This window comes from Mandrillus leucophaeus, unplaced genomic scaffold (genome assembly GCF_000951045.1).
Source record: "Mandrillus leucophaeus isolate KB7577 unplaced genomic scaffold, Mleu.le_1.0 Scaffold351, whole genome shotgun sequence".
Classification (NCBI taxonomy): Eukaryota; Metazoa; Chordata; class Mammalia; order Primates; family Cercopithecidae; genus Mandrillus; species Mandrillus leucophaeus.
Genome location: NW_012103710.1, coordinates 1,645,009 through 1,661,591, shown reverse-complemented (window position 1 = coordinate 1,661,591; position 16,583 = coordinate 1,645,009). Strand labels below are relative to the sequence as shown.

The 16,583-nt window shown below is 33.6% G+C and overlaps 1 protein-coding gene across 1 annotated transcript in view; it reads right to left on the bottom strand.

The window, feature by feature from the left end:
• Positions 1-16,583, bottom strand: part of TBC1D32 (TBC1 domain family, member 32) — a 254,389-nt gene that overhangs the window by 38,644 nt on the left and 199,162 nt on the right. Inside the window, exons 26-27 of the mRNA XM_011989387.1 lie at positions 12,216-12,299; positions 1,010-1,079 (exon numbers count right to left, since the gene is read on the bottom strand). Coding sequence (XP_011844777.1) covers positions 1,010-1,079; positions 12,216-12,299 — 154 coding nt within the window. The remainder of the gene's footprint in view (positions 1-1,009; positions 1,080-12,215; positions 12,300-16,583) is intronic.

The window sequence follows — 16,583 nt, the reverse complement described above, 5'->3', positions numbered from 1 at the left end:
AAAAAAAAAAAAAAAAAAAAAAGTCTCTTTGCTCGTGGCAACACTGTAGTATTTGAGGAACGAAATCAAAAATTCGTCTGTATTTGTAGCTGCCAGAGTCACAATGATTTTACATTTGGATGCCAGCTACATCTTATACTGTAATATATTCAAACATTTCATAATAACTTTCTGTTTATTTCTTACAAATAAGATATTATATTGAGTTAAAAAAAATAGGTGACTAGCCTGCTTATATTATCTACGAAGTCCATTTCAGAATAGCAATAGGGCATTATAAAATATTTGTATAAAAAGCAGGCACAGCATCACAAAACATAATTAACAGAATCATATGCCCAATGTGATACAGACGTGTAAGTTCAAATTATTAAATAATATCATTTTCATCATGTTGTGAATGTATAAAAATGCTCGGCTTTTTAAATAAGTCTTACATGTATCTTTTTAAAACTTGATTCTGAAGATGACTCTACAAGTAAAATGGGAATGTTAAAATCCCCATTTAATAAGCAAGAAAGGAAGTTTCAAGGTTTCAGTCCTTAACTCTCTGTTCACTGTTTAGCTTACCCATTTCTTTTCAAAATTATAACTTGAGTATTAAAAACTCAAACTGCAATAAGTTTTTTAATTTTAACTTCTGAATCTGTCCTTCAGGTACTTTTGTACTCATCACCATGGAATTAATCATATTCTGGAAAATAGTATGACTGTGCTACCAATGTGCTGACTTTTACAATGTTATTTTTGTAAAAAACCTGATAGTCATGAGAGCTTAAACACACTGTAATTGGCCTCTGGAATAACAATGAACTGTAACTGATTTACCTGTAGAGGTAATTTAATCATGTGCCAATATCCTCAAAAACAAAGTCATTTTCCAAATGATAAACTCCGCATTTAAAGTATACAAAATAGTTGGTTGTTAAATTAAATACTACTGAGCACATATGAGGCAGATAAAACAAATTCTAGAAATGCACAAGGGAGATATTTCCCTATAATATACCTGACAGTCATTTTAATGCCAAGCTGCTGCACAGATGAAAGGCTTTCATTCTTCACATTTGCATCAGTAGCTAAAGACAACAGAAAACTGAGTTATAAAGTGTATAAAAGTTTGCATAATAATCACAGTTTAATTGAAAATTGATGAAAGCAATATTTTTACATATTTTAATGCGAATTTTGAAAACACTGATGAATTCATTATTTTAGGAACTGTCAGTTACATTTTCCAAGGAATTAACAGAAAACTTTTTACAAATAACTTTTTCCCATAAAAAGTGTTGGAAAGCATATTAAATACAAAACAATGGTAGTTTTGAAACAATCTATTTAACTTGACTCTCAGAACAAAAAGAGGAATTGACCCAAAAAGTGATCTAGAAATACTACTTTCATCATGCAATATATACATAAAACTTTGAATTACAAATATATACAAGCATGGTTATTTCCTTCCTGACACTAATCTTTAAGTAATCAGTGTTCTACTTTTAATGTATGATAACATATGAGGGTAGAATGAATGAATTTCTTCCTGCAAGCCAAGTTTTCTTTGTAAAGTAGTTGTTGTAATCATCTAACCAAAAGTGAAGAAGGGGTTAGTTATATCTTATATTGTAATATATCCAAACATTTCATAAAGAATCACTTTTCATTTATTTCTTACAAATAAGATAGTGATTAGCTTGCTTATATTATCTACAAAGTCCATTTCAGAATAGAAATAGCATAGTACAGAGGACTGCAGGAGAGGCTGAAAGTCTGGATTAGTTCTTGAGAACAGCAGAAGACCAAACTGGGAGTGAACCCTCAAAGGCACAACTAAATAGCATTCAGGGTCCAGCTGAACTTTCAACTTCTGGCTGAGAAAACTGTAGTATGCATACATACACACAAACACATGAACACACAATGCATGCACACACAATTAAGAGACTCATCACACAGTTATCTAGTGGTAGAGAAGACCAAAACCTAGGTTTTCAGAATATCATGAGGTTTTTTTATTTTATTTTATTTTTTTACTTCATTACACATTGGTGTTTCTCATACTATCCATATAATCTATTTCACTTCCAGGCTCATTCATCCCCTTAATAAATCATCTCTGATATAGTAAGTGTGGAACACCATGCAAGAAGCTATGAGGGATAAAAGATAAATCATACCTCATTCCCTAAAAAACTTTCCATGTAGTGTCAGAGATCAAATGTGTGTATAGATAACTCTGATAAAGGTATTTTAAAGTCCTATATGAAATAGGAATGATACAGATAAAGTGTTACATGAATTCAGAAGATGAAGAGATTATGTCTAGTTAGGAAGAAGTGGCATTTAAGTTGAACCTTAACATATATAGATGTGCATGCTTATAGTAATACTAATGTTTTTTCCCTCTGGAAAGTACGATATAGATAGCTATCTTATTGGTAAAGGATGAGTGCGCAGTGGGTGGAGACAGGTGTTAAGAATGGGCATTCCCATCATGATGTGTTCCATGGGCCACAGTGGTTTGTATCAGGAAGCACTGACCTAACACATCAGTGAAGAATATAATAAAGTTACGGAGCAAGGTGAGGGGAGTTGTCCAAAGGAACTGGATGCGTTAAATAATGAGAAGGTTGTTTTAGTTCTTCCCTGTGAAAGAAAAGAGTTCTTACATAGTGGTCCAGTTGTGAGGCCTGAAATGAGTCCTTTCACTTTTCTAGAGTTGTACAAATAATTTCCACGGTCTAGACCCTATCTAAAACTTTAGGAGACTGTATCTTCAGAGTAAAAAAATAACTCTACACATTTCAACAGATAATGATTCTCAACTATGGCGGTGCATCTTCTGAGGAACTTCTCAAAAATAAAGATAAATAGACTTGACTCCAGACTACTAAATAAGATTGCCAAGAGGGTATGTATTTTTAAAGACCTCTACAGTTTATTTCTTACACAATAAAGTTAAGATTTACATTTAAAGGAACAAAAGTTAAATTTAGTTACAATTGGATAGTTATACAACATTATCCAAATTTCACTTTAATGTAGTGTAGCAAATTCTCAAAAAAGCTTCTAAATGAGAATATATGGAGGTGTTGGCATACCAAAACAAACACCAAATATCCATTTTAAAAAATCACTGATGTGAAAGAGATGTAAATAACTTTTGAATGAGCAAAACTATGGAGATAAAAATATGGAAGGAATAAAAACTTTCCCAAAGCAGGAATGAAGATATAAGAAAATGGGTTAGGAGCATATATTTAAAAATGGGCTCCAGGCCAGGCATAGTGGCGCAAGCTTGTAATCCCAGCACTCTGGGAGGCTGAGGGGGATGGATTACCTGAGGTCAGGAGTTCAAGACCAGCCTCACCAACATGGTGACACCTCATCTCTACTAAAAATACAAAAATTAGCCTGGCAGGTGGCACATGCCCGTAATCCCAGATATTGGGGAGGCTGAAGTAGAAGAATTGCTTGAACCTGGGAGACAGAGGTGTGAGTGGGCTGAGATCATGCTGCTGACCTCTAGCCTGTGTGACAGAGCGAGAGTCCATCTCAAAAAAAAAAAAAAGAGGTTTCCATTTTAAATTTGTATGATATTTGATATACAATATCAATATACAATAAATCACTGTATATCATTGATATACAATAACTTAGCAAGCAAATTTTGTATTCTAAATACATCTCAGACAACAAAAGTTAGGTGGAAGAAACTTTTATTAGATAAAACTCTGGACTACATTAACTTACAAGGCAGGAATTGAAATCTCAAAAATAAAACAAAATTGATGGGGAAAAATGAATAAGTAAAATGAAATAATTTAAAAAATGGACATCTTCAGAGGATTTTGATCCATATGCATGGCTGGTAACGAGTAATTAATTGATGTAGGAAAAACAGTGCATAGGATACATAATACATACTTAATAAATGAATGAATGAATGAGTAAATGAATGAACCAACATCCAATGAATAGCAACAAAAGAAATTGTACTTTAAATATCAAACTAGAAGCAAGATGGAGAAGAAAACAGACATAGACTTAAAAATATTTTCTGTATATTAAAATCAAGTAACACATAGAAGAGATAGCTCCCACTCCCTGAAGTCACTGTGAAAAGCATAATGAAATAAGTTGTTGAAGAGTCAACCAATCAATGACATGTATAGCATCATTCTTACCCACTTACTAACAATGCTTAATTCAATCTAAGCTAGAGTTAATAATTAAATTATTCAAAATAACCAATACTTTTAATTATAAATGCAATAGTTTCAAAATAAAATGAGTTGACAAAATTTATGTAACATGAACTGAGACCACTCAGTGTGGTAATGCATTCTGTTCTATTTTTGGTTTGCAAAGCTAGCACATACAGCAGCAGTAGAAGAAATCAAATCTATCCTGCCTGGCACCTAATAGTGTGGAAAAAAAATAAACTTTCAGAAGAGTAAAGAATTTCTCCCATGGATGGAGAGGTAGTTACTGGTCGGCTGCTTACTGACTCTCCTAATGCCCTCCCTTATCTGTCCTAATGTAAGAAAACTCTTACTACCCAAAGAAATCAATGGACTACATTTCTTCCTCCCTGCTTCCTTTCCCAAAGTCAGTCTGTAAGTCCTGTTGCTTCTTTTGTAATATGTAATTGTATCCAGGCATTTTATTCAATTCTTACTACCACAGAATTCAGCCTTGTGACCAGTCTACTGTACATGTCTCAGCCTCCTAATTGATGTAGTCAGGGTTATTTGGGGAAAAAAGCATTTCCCTGTCTTGATTATGCAATTACCCCTGCCTGGAAGACTTTTCCCCTCTTCTCTTGTTTCTTTCCATTCTAATAACCCAGGAGGCAGCACAAGTACTACTCCTGCTCTCTATTAACACTTCCTCCTCTTATTTTCCATGATGGCACCAATTTGACACAGATGTCATTTTCCACTGGACACCTGTGGCCCTTAAAATAAAACCTCTCTTGACAATTACCAAATTTAAATAGCATATTAAAAAGCATATTGCCTGAAAGCAAGTAGTCAGTTGAAAAACTGTCAGTTTCTTTTATTTTCTACCTTACTATATGCTGCAATTTGTTTAATTCCTAATTTTAGGTATATGCCCTATTTTTCCTTCCTGAGGAAAGGTGCATATTAAATATCTCTTTGCAATTATCACACACTGTGCTTTACTCACAAGCGTTTCATAAATATAAGATAGAAGAGAGCATCTTTGCTTTTCAAAGAAAGTATAAAAGGTGTTTAAGGATATTTAATTAAATTTAAAACTATATTTTAATAATCAAATGGTGAAACAAGAAAAATGTTGATTTTTTTGTAACTTTTGATTAACTAGCATCACGAAGAGAAAAGAAATAAAAATACACATTACCCTGAAAGGGCCATTTAATTTATCATTTCAAAGAAGCAACTACACTAGAAAAAAATTCTCAACTTGTTCCAGGGAATTGAACCAACAAAAAGGAAATGTCTGTTAAGATATGGAAAGATACCTGCATGAATTTACAAACTGCAAATGTGCAGAAGTTTATCTGTTTGTTCTTTCCTCTTTCTTTAAAGGGATAAACAGTCAAACTAATTTGATTTTTCCAGATTTGCAAATTTTATAATGGACTGAAATCCTGAGGGAGCTAACAACAGATGGATGATTGTGTTATTCTAATTTTAACTACCTTAGGGTTTAGAAGGCTGTCATTTTTTAAAAGATAATCAATTTCTCATTTCCAGAAACCTAAAAAAAATTGAATATATCTACCCAGTATTTGATTTAAAACATTTTATATCAAAACAATTTTTAATTTAAAGCAAATAGAGTGAAATTTTACAATAAAAAAAATTGTTCCACCAGCCAAAAAATACATGATAAAGGATGAGAATACCTAAAGCCTTGGGAAGAAAACAATGTAATAGCAACAAGCTCAGTATATCACAATAATGAATATTAAACAATCAATCAACAGAAAGTCACTTCATTTTTTGGCTTTACTATCAGACTGGTGAATAGCTTCAGCTGGAACCTTTAAGGAATTTAAATCCGCATTCAGGGTTTATTTGCCTCGCTAATACATTCAACAAAGCCGACATCTGAGATCTCACTCAGCATAATTTAGAAATATAACAGAGGGCAGTAAAGCATGCACACTGAGCATTCAGTTGTGCTGAATATTTAGATAATGTATATAATATTATTTTAATTTTAGATTTTCTACAGAAAATGTGGTCCAATAAAACAATGTGCAAAAGAGAGCTACACAAATTGGAGATTATTATACTTAAGTCTAAAGAAATGCCCACTGTGGTCATGCAAATTTCCATGATTATCATACTTCTTATTCATTTCCTATTACTCACCAACTTAACCATTAATAGTTGCATGTTTTTCGAATAAATTTTTACGTTCATTCCTAAGATTATAATTTTCTTCACAAATACTTTCCTTTAAAATCTCTTCCCAATTTGTTTTCTTTCATCTATGCCTCAATTTCCTCATTTTAAATATGATGATTATGTCTAGTTCAGAGAGGGTTGAATGGCACAAGGTTTATCAAGTGCCTCAACATAATACCTAATTTAAAAGCGGTGATCAATAGATATCAATTCCTTTCACCTACCTTAACTTTTGTTTAATAGTATCTTGTATTTTCTTCTCATTTCTTTTTTTTTCATTATCTTAGGTCTCTTTTACCCCTTTCCCAGATTTGCACTAGATGTCATTATGTGTAAATAAGTATAGGTTCATCTGTATAGTCACATATATTTAAATATGTGAATTGTTAGATATTTAAATTTGTTCCAGAACTATAATACATTTCTTTGAATATAGATGTGAATACAGTATGTGTGTGTGTGTGTGTATAAAATTAAATGTCATATTGAAGATACAAAGGAGTTTGATACCTAATGTAACAATTTAATCTAGCCATATATAATATAATAAAACTATCAAAATGGTAGTTTAAAGTGAATGCAGTAGGAGCAGAGAAGAGAGAATCCTGCTTAGGAATAAGAGGAGAGGTTACATTCTAGCTGAAACTTTACAGGTGAGTCGGGCATTATCATGTGGATGTCATGGAGAGGGAAGCATTCATCTAGAAGGAACAACGGGAGCAAAAATTTAGTGAGGCAAATGCGCAGAATGTGTTTGGGCAGTTAATGATAATAAGGCTAGAAAGATATGTCGAACTTGAATAAATAACACATATTTGAATGATGGTTTCTTCAGCAAAAGAAGAAGTCACATCACCCTCACAGGAAAGATGATCTGTTATCAGTAGTATATGCTAACTCTATTTTCTTCACTGTCTCTTTATTCACTGCCCCTTAAGTATTGGATATTCATCCGTGGAAAACTTCATTTCTATACTCCGTTTTTTTCTTTACACAGTTACTATTATAAAATAATCGTTGTAAGGTACAGGTGAATCAAGTAAAGTTTCTGCTCAGAAATCTTAAATGGTTTACTCTATTGCCTATTAAGATACTCATTGACACACTTTATAAAGCCTTCCTCCACCATTCTTTTATCCATTCTTTCCTTTATTTGACAAACATTTATTGACATTATTGTTCCAGGTGCAGAGAATGAAATGATAGGTAAAACACACACACACAAAAAAACCCTAAAGAAATTTACAGGAATGTGAAGAATTAGACACTAAGTCAGAATATGAGAAAGAAATTACAATGAGATATATTGGCTTTATATACCAAACTGATGGCTTCGTAATTTGTATGTGTAGCCCACACTTTTCCTCTAAACTTGAGTCACATGTGCAGAATGTATAAAGCATATTTACTTGAATGCCCAACAAGTATCTAAAACAACAAAAAAGCCAGCGCTTAATCTCCCATTCCTCTCCTATTCTTTTTTATCTCAGTGTACAATCATCCCATCCTCCTGGTAACTCAGAAAAATAGCTTAGACTCCTCCTTGACTCCTTTCTTTCTCTCATACCCCACATTCAATCTGTTACCCAATTATGTTGGCACTATCTTTAAAATATATCCAGAATCCAAAAACTTTTCACGATCTCCATTACTGACATCCTTATCTCAGCCAGTACTGTTTTTCAGTAGCTTCTTAACTCATTTCCCTGCTTCAGTCGTTTGTCTTCCTTCAGTCTTTTCTCAAAACCACAGCCACAAAGCTCTTATAAAATGTAAACCAGCATGTCATGCCTATGTTCAAAACCCTGCAACGACTTTCAAGATCCTGTATCATGCTCTCCTATCTGACTTTTAACACCACCAATTCCTCTCCTTTACTCCTTTCCAGCCATATTAGTCTCCTTCGTGACCATTTGTTAGCACTCTCTTGCCCTGAACACACCCATATATCTTGCCTGTACTTCCCCTGCTGAACTGTGGTTAAACAAAACAAAACAAAAACACATCATCAATAAAACTTTATATGAAAACTATTTAATACTGTAATCTTCACTCCTAAAACTTCCCAGCTACTTTTTCTGTTGTGTATTTCCTCATGTATCATTACACCTTTTAACTTACTGAATATTCTACTTATTTTCTCTCTTCCCACTAGAAAGTAAACTCCATAAGGGGAAGACTTCTTCTGTCACAGTGTCAGTACCTAATACAGGATAATTTGTTGAATAATGAACACGTGTGTCTGGGACAGAGGGTAGTTGGGAGTGATGTAAAGAGTTTAGTGTTCTGCATGGAAAGAAAGTATGATGCTAGAAAAAAGGAAGGGGCAGGATGATGTAAGATCATGGGTACCATGATAATAAGCTGAGACTTTATGCTGTGGTCAATGGTGAGAAATGGCAGAGGAATGATTGGGTAGATTTACATGTCAAAGATCACTCTGAGAGCAGTGTAAAGAGCACCTTTGAAAAAGAACCAAACTCCAAGTAGAGATACCAACTGACAAGGTTATTATGATGATTTCTCTTGCTGCAGATCTTAATGTAAAAGCTTTCTATTTTTCCCCTCTCAGTATGATGTTAGCTGTGAGTTTATCACATATGGGCTTTACTGTGTTAAGGTATGTTCCTTCTATGCCCAATTTGTTGATAGTTTTTTTCTTTTTTTTAATCATAAATGATGTTGAATTGTATCAAATGCTTTTTCAGTATCTATTGAAATGATTCTATAGTTTTTGCCTGGATGATCTATCCATGGCCAAAGTGGAGAGAAGTCCTCTACAACTGTATTGCAGTTAATCTCTCATGTAAATTCTAGTAATATTTGTTTTATGAATCTGGGTGCTCCAGTGTTAGATGCATGTATATTTATTACTGTTATATCCTCTCACTGAATTGATCCCTTTATCATTATATAATGACCTTTTTGGTCTCTTTTTAGAGTCTTTGCCTTAAAGTCTATTTCATCTGATATAAGTATAGTTACTCCTATCCTTTTATGGCTGCACTAGCATAAAATATCTTTTTCCATTACTTCATTTTCAATCTATGTGAGTCTTGATAAGTGGAGTGAGTTTCTTGTAGGAAGCATATAGTTAGGTCCTATTTTGCTATTCAGCCATTTTGTATCTTTCAATAGAAAAATTCAGTCCATTCACATTCAATGTTATTATTAATAAAAACCATTTTATTACTTGTGTACTAGTTACTGTGTGATTCCTCTCTTCCTTTATCCTTTCTTACTACCTTCTTTTGCATTTATTTTTTTCTGCTAGTATTTTTTTAGGGTACCTATTATAGGTTTTTTTTTGGTTTCTGTTTACCATAAGGCTTACAAAGCCTTACTATAGTTATAATGATATTATTTTAAAAAGATAATAACTTGATTGCAAAAACAAACAAAAACTATACACATTAATTTCTTTTTACCACTATTTTGAATTTTTGACGTCACAATTTATATTTATATTGCCTATTGCTTAAAAAATTGTTGTAGTTATTATTTTTTAATAGTTTCTCTTTTAGTCTTCTTAGTAAAGATATAAGTGGTTTAACATACCATGACTAAATATTAGTGCAATAATCATGATAGCATCCTTTTCTTTCCATTTTAAAACTCCCTTTAGCACTTCTTGTATGTAGGTCTGAAAGTGATAAATTCCCTCAACTTTGTTTGTCTGGGAAAGTCTTATTCTCCTTCATTTCTTAACATAGCTTTCCTGGATATGATATTCTTGGTTTACATGATTTTAGTTTTTATTTTTTTCCCAACATTTTGAGTATATTGTCCTACTCATTCTTGTCCTGTAAAGTATCTGCTGTTAGGCATATTGGAACTCCCTAGCATATTATTTGCTTATTTTCTCTGTTTTCAGGATCTTCTCTTTGTCTTTGACTTTTGAGAGTTTGATTATAATATGTATTGGGGAATTCTTATTTGAGTGGAATCTAATTGTTGACCTTTGACCTTCCACCTTCCTATATCTAGTCATTTGTATATTTTTCCAGGTTTGGAAATATTTCCGTTATTGTTTCCTGGAACAAACTTGCTAGCCCTTGTCTTTCTCAGTTCTCTCTTTAATTATAATAACTCAAATATTTGTTCTTTTGATGTCATTATAAATCCTATAAGCTTTCTTTATTCCTTTTCATCCTTTTTTTCTCCTCAGACTATGTATTTTCAAATTATCTTCAAGCTCACTGATATTTTTTCTACTGTGTGATCAATTCTGCTGTTGATGCTCTTTATTACATTTTTTTCATTTCAATCATTCTATTTTTCAGTTCTAGGATTTCTGCTTAATTTTTAAGAATGATTTCAATCTCTCTATTAAATTTCTCTGATAAGTTTCTGAATTGATCTTAGTGTTTTCTTTAGGTATGTTGAACTGTCTTAAAACAATTTAGAAATCTTTGTGAGATCACACATCTCCATCGTTTTATGGTTGGTCTTTGGCATCTTATTTTGTCCATTTGGTGAGGTCATATTTCCATGAATGTTCTTAATACTTATGGACATGCGATGATATCTACATGCTACAGAATTATGTATATATTTTAGTCTTTGCAGTCTAGCTTTATTTGTGCCTATCTTTCTAGAGGGCCTTCCAGGGATTCTAAGCAGACTGTCTGTAGAGTTCCCTGAGCCTGTGCCTATTGCACCCATCTAGAGAACACTCTAAGCCCAGGCTTGCTGCATGTCTTGCAAGGACTGAGGTTGACATAGCTTTCCAGCCCAGAAAGACATGGGGAAGATCCAAAGAGAACACTGGAGCTATGCAGGAACTCTGGCCAGAAATCAGAGTCCAGATGACTATAAATCTCAGATGGGTGCGCTTCCCAGCAGGTCTCTGTATAAGGAAGACTGGAGATGAGACTAGGCCCCTGGGTATCTCCTGTGGAAAGGAGGCTGATAGGCTAACTCGTTGGCTCAGACAGGGATGTGTAAGCCAGCAGGTCTCTGTACAAGTTGGGTAGTTCCTCAGTCACAACAGGAGGGGCCAGAGCTGATACTAGGCTCCTCAAGATCTGCTGTGAGATGGAGCCTCATGTGCCTATCATGCCGGCTCAGATGCGCACACATCTCCTAGCAGGTCCCTGCACTGAAAAGACAGCTCCCCAACTGCTGTAGAAGTGATTAGAGCTGATACTAGTATCTTAGGGATCTGCTATGGGATAGAAGCTGGAGAGACATGTCTCAGCTCAGAGGGGTACATGTCACTCAGTAAGTCCCTGTACAGTTAAGATTGCAGCACAAGAAGCCAGGGTTGAGACTGGGCCCTCTCAGTATCTGCTGCGGGACACAGGCTAGCATGCCTATCACACTGACCCAGACAAATGCATATATCTTTTGTTAGACATACTGAGTTTGAGGGATTCTGTGGAATTATCCAGGTGATGTTTCTTATTAGGCTGCTGGAAATACAAGAATAAAGCCTATAGTAGATCTTTGAGTGAACGATGTAAATTTTGAAATCATCAATATATGAGAGATAGGTAAATGGTATAAGCAGAGGAGACCACTAGAGAATAATGGATAGAATCAGAAGAGTAGAAGACATTGCTTAAGGCAAAACAACTTTTAGTGGATAGAGAGAGAAAAAAAAAAAGCTCAAGAAAGAATCCCAGAGTTACAAGGAAACCCAGACATTTACAAAGAAGAGAGGCTTAATGATATCTGGAATGTACATGGCACCAAGTAAGAGTCTGTTAGGATGAGAAAACTGCACATCTGTAATATCATTACACATCTCCATTAATTATCTTGTTATATACTGAGTCTTTTTCAAACTTCAAAATGTTAAAAATGTACCTGTATACTCCACTGAAGGGAAGTAGCATTCAGACGGGCTTTCAGTGAGATGAAGCACAAATTTTTCAAGTAATTCTACTAAGGCTGTAATAAACAAGAGAATAATTAGGATATTAAAGGTCAGAATAATATGTGACAATGCATCCTTAAATCATAGAACTAGTATATAAAAGTCATCTGAACTTCACAGATACACTCTAAGGGAGTTCAATTCAAATGCATACTGTTTTAGTATTCATAACACTGTTTCTGATGCAAATTAAACTTTAATAGCTTAGCTGAGAACCTATTCAACATAAAACTGAAAAAGGATCATCTGTTATCTTTAGATCCTCTAAGAATTATTTCAGAATTTGCTAAATGATTTCAAATCTGAAAGTATCACTAATTATGCTATAATACCTTTGTTCTTTATGCATAACTAAAAAATATATTAGTGGGTTCTAAGGCTAGGATCAATGCATAGCTCATTCAAAATCAGGACATATTATATGTTTTACATGCTTTGCAACTGATGGTATCTATTCAAGGCAACCAATATCAAAAGAAGGCTTGACCTAGCTGGCTTGGAAGTGATAAAATGGTTATTTTCTAGGCTGGTTTGATAATGCCACTAGGCTTGCATCTAATGCCCTTGAAATGGATATAAACAGGTACAATATAATTAATATGCAACCCAGAGTTTGTTGTGGGTTTGAGTTTTTTGTTGTTGTTGAAAATAAATAAATTTGTACAGTCAATGTTATGCTTTAAATAAGAAGTACACTTTACTCACTATGTAAAATTGTCCCTTAATTATATCCAGCATATTAACTCTAACCCACATTAACTAAATGAACCCTATTTCACATATAAGTACATTTTAAGTACATAATTCTTGAAGAAAAATTAGTGTTCAATAGGTGAAAAGTCCAAAATCAAAGAGGAATAACATATTCTTTTCAGCAATTGTAGCTGACAAGTTCTATCTCATAATATTTTAATGGCTGAGGACAAAAATGAAATGATTTTATTCATTGAACTATATTCATATGATGATTTCAAAGCTAAATGAGTATTAAAAGTATAAGAATCCAATCGTCACGGGTCAGAAAGGACATCAGTATTGTAAACTATTTATGTTTATAGTTGCTTAGACTGGTTCCATCTTCATGTGTAGACACAAATTTTGTCATACTTATAAAAATCTTTCAAAAGTCTTTCTTCTATGAATTAACAAATTAAATAGGCCTCAGGTGAGAGCATTTAAATTCTATGTGTATAAACTTCTTTCTTTATAAATCACTTAATACTGTCTCTTGAGATTATAAATTTTGCAGAAAGAACAATGTCTTCATGAAGTTCAGATATAATCATTCTTAGTTTAATAATAATTTAAGATGCAATATATACATTAGTAACAAAGATTATACAGAAAGACACTTTTACAACTCTAAACATAATGTAATAATGTAATTATTTTTACTTCAGCACAACCATGTTTGCTACACGCTATGTATTTAAGTAAAGTGCTTTAGTTAATAGGAAAAGACACAGCATATTGCTAAGCAAGTCTTTGAATCCTGTGCCTGAGATTAGGTCAGAAATACAGAAAATTCATTACATCTGTGAAAGAACTACATACAAAATAATTTGATACTTGAGTCACACGACTAATTGCATACATAGCAAGCCACACTATTTTCTGACAATACTGATATTCAAACATAATGTTATTAGATCAGTATATTAGAGGCTTACAGATGAACTAATTCTATATTGCATAGGTAAAAATGACATTTACTAAAGTACTCCCAGAAGGTTCTAGATTTCTACTGATGCCTATTTATTCATTTTGCCCAGCAACCCTTAAATAGCAACATATATTTTTAGGTATTTTGAGGGATAGGCTATACTCATGTAACGATGCTAAAAATCGATCTATATGTGGTAATTGAACCTATGACTCTTATCTCAGTACATCTTTCTAACCAATTGTAAGTGTAGCTGAACTACATAATTACTAAAGTGGCTATTTATCTCAGTATGACCAACAGCCTCACTGTCAACCCACTGAAAATTCCATTAACTCAAGGAAATTAATTCATGTCACAAAACAATCCCTAACTTTAAAACAAATTAACTCTAGGATGTTACTGTCCAGAAAGTAAACTACAGAATATTCTTTCTTCTAAAGTGAATTTTTAAATTTTAAATGACAGATCTGGAATTTCTATAGAGGGTTTTAAATTATGGACCTTCTCCCTTTACTCATATCTATTTCCTGGGGTAGGAATATGACACAAATAGAGTATGAAACCAAAATTTATAATATTTATATACTAAGAAGAACACGTGGGTTTTCTGCTGAGAGAAAACTAAGGCAGACCATTCAAGGATACTTGGGTATTGATTCTGCTTTCTCCTTGGGCTTTGTCATCTGCTAGTCTAAATGTTGGTATCCCTGAAAATTTCTTATGTTAAAATCCAATACATACCCAAAGAGATATTACTCAGAAGTTTTGCCTTTGGGAAGTGAGTAAGTCATGAGGGCTCTGTCCTCATGAAAGGAATTAGTGCCCTTATTTATAAAAGAGGCTGAAGGGAGCTGTCCTTCCCTCTATTTCGCCATGTAAGGATGTAGTAAGAAGGCACCATCTTTGAAGTAGAGAGCAATTCCTTACAAGACACTGAATCTGCTGGTGCCTTGATCTTGGTGTTCCCTGCCTCCAGAACTGTAAGAAATAATTTCCTAATGATTATTCATTAGAAATATTCTCAAGTATTTTGCTTTAGCAGCCTGAAGAAACTAAGATATCATCACAACAATAACTGACTCCAGAACTAGGACAGCTCCATGCTTTGAGTACCCATACAACCATTCTGTTTTTCACTTTCAGTATAGTATTCAATAAATTACACTTTATTATAAAATAGTTTTGTGTTAGATTTTGCCCAGCTACAGGATAACATAAGTATTCTGAGAACGTTTAAGCTAGGCTAGATTAAGCTATGATATTCAATAGGTTAGGTGTGTTAAATGCATTTTCAACTTATGATACATTTATTAGGATGTAACTTCATTGTAAGTTGAAGAGCATCTGTATAATATTGTATTGAGTGAAATGTCCAATAAAATAGTATGGTTTACATTGATTTTGATTAAAAATAAGAAGTGATAATACATGAAGGATGAAATTATAGGTAAATTTTAGCTCTTTATTTTGCTTATTTATAATTTCTGGTTTTCCAAAAATAAACACGTTAGATAATTGTCCAGTTGCTAAGTGATGAATACTTAAAGTAGTGGTAGAGGATATGAATGAGAAATAACAAATTAGAGACAGACTTAGGAATAGCATCTGGAAGACTTGGTGACTAAGAGGACAGGTATAATTCAGGGGACAAAAGGAAGAAGTCAACGAAAAGGTTTCTCCTTTCAATGATTGAGTAGATTACTATTGGTCATAATCAGAAAAGAGAAAGCAACAGGAAGAACATACTTCATTTTATACTCTCGATGGTATCTCACACAGGAAAAACCTAAAGATTGGGAGCACTAAAATTTAAAGAAAGGGGACAGTAGAATTAAATTATCAGAGCAAAATAAACTTAAATGTAACCAAAGGTAAATTAGAAATCACCATATTCCTTTTTTAAAAAGAAAGTCTTGTTATATGACAAGACTTTTTATAATTATGAGTAATTACGTGGAATCACCTAATGCTCATTGCTGGAGATGAGATTTTTCCCCAACACTATGTTCCATAAAAAGGAACCAAAAACCCTTAGACTCTATTTTTAAGAGTATCAAAGTAATGAATAGGCAGGACGCGGTGGCTCATGCCTGTAATCCCAGCATTTTGGGAGGCTGGGGCAGTTGGATGACCTCAGATCAGGAGTTTGAGACCAGCCTGGCCAACATGGTGAAATCCAGACTCTACTAAAAATACAAAAATTAACTAGGTGTCATGACATGCGCCTGTAGTCCCAGCTACTCAGGAGGCTGAGGCAGGAGAATCGCCTGAACCCAGGAGGCGGAGGTTGCAGTGAGACAAGATCCCACCATGGCACCCCAGCCTGGGGGAAAGAGCAAAACTCTGTCTCAAAAACAAAACAAAGTAATAAATAACTGAGGTGAAGACTTGTGGAAAGTGCCCCAAGATACCAAGATTCTAAAGAGAACACAGTTTTAATGGTAATCTTCTACATGTTTGTCCTGTTTCAGAGGAATGAATAAGAGTTAAAACAGCTGGTATTTCTCTTTTGTCTTTTTTTTTTATTTATTTTTTATTATTATACTTTAAGTTCTAGGGTACATGTGCATAACGTGCAGGTTTCTTACATATGTATACTTGTGCCATGTTGGTGTGCTGCACCCATCAACTC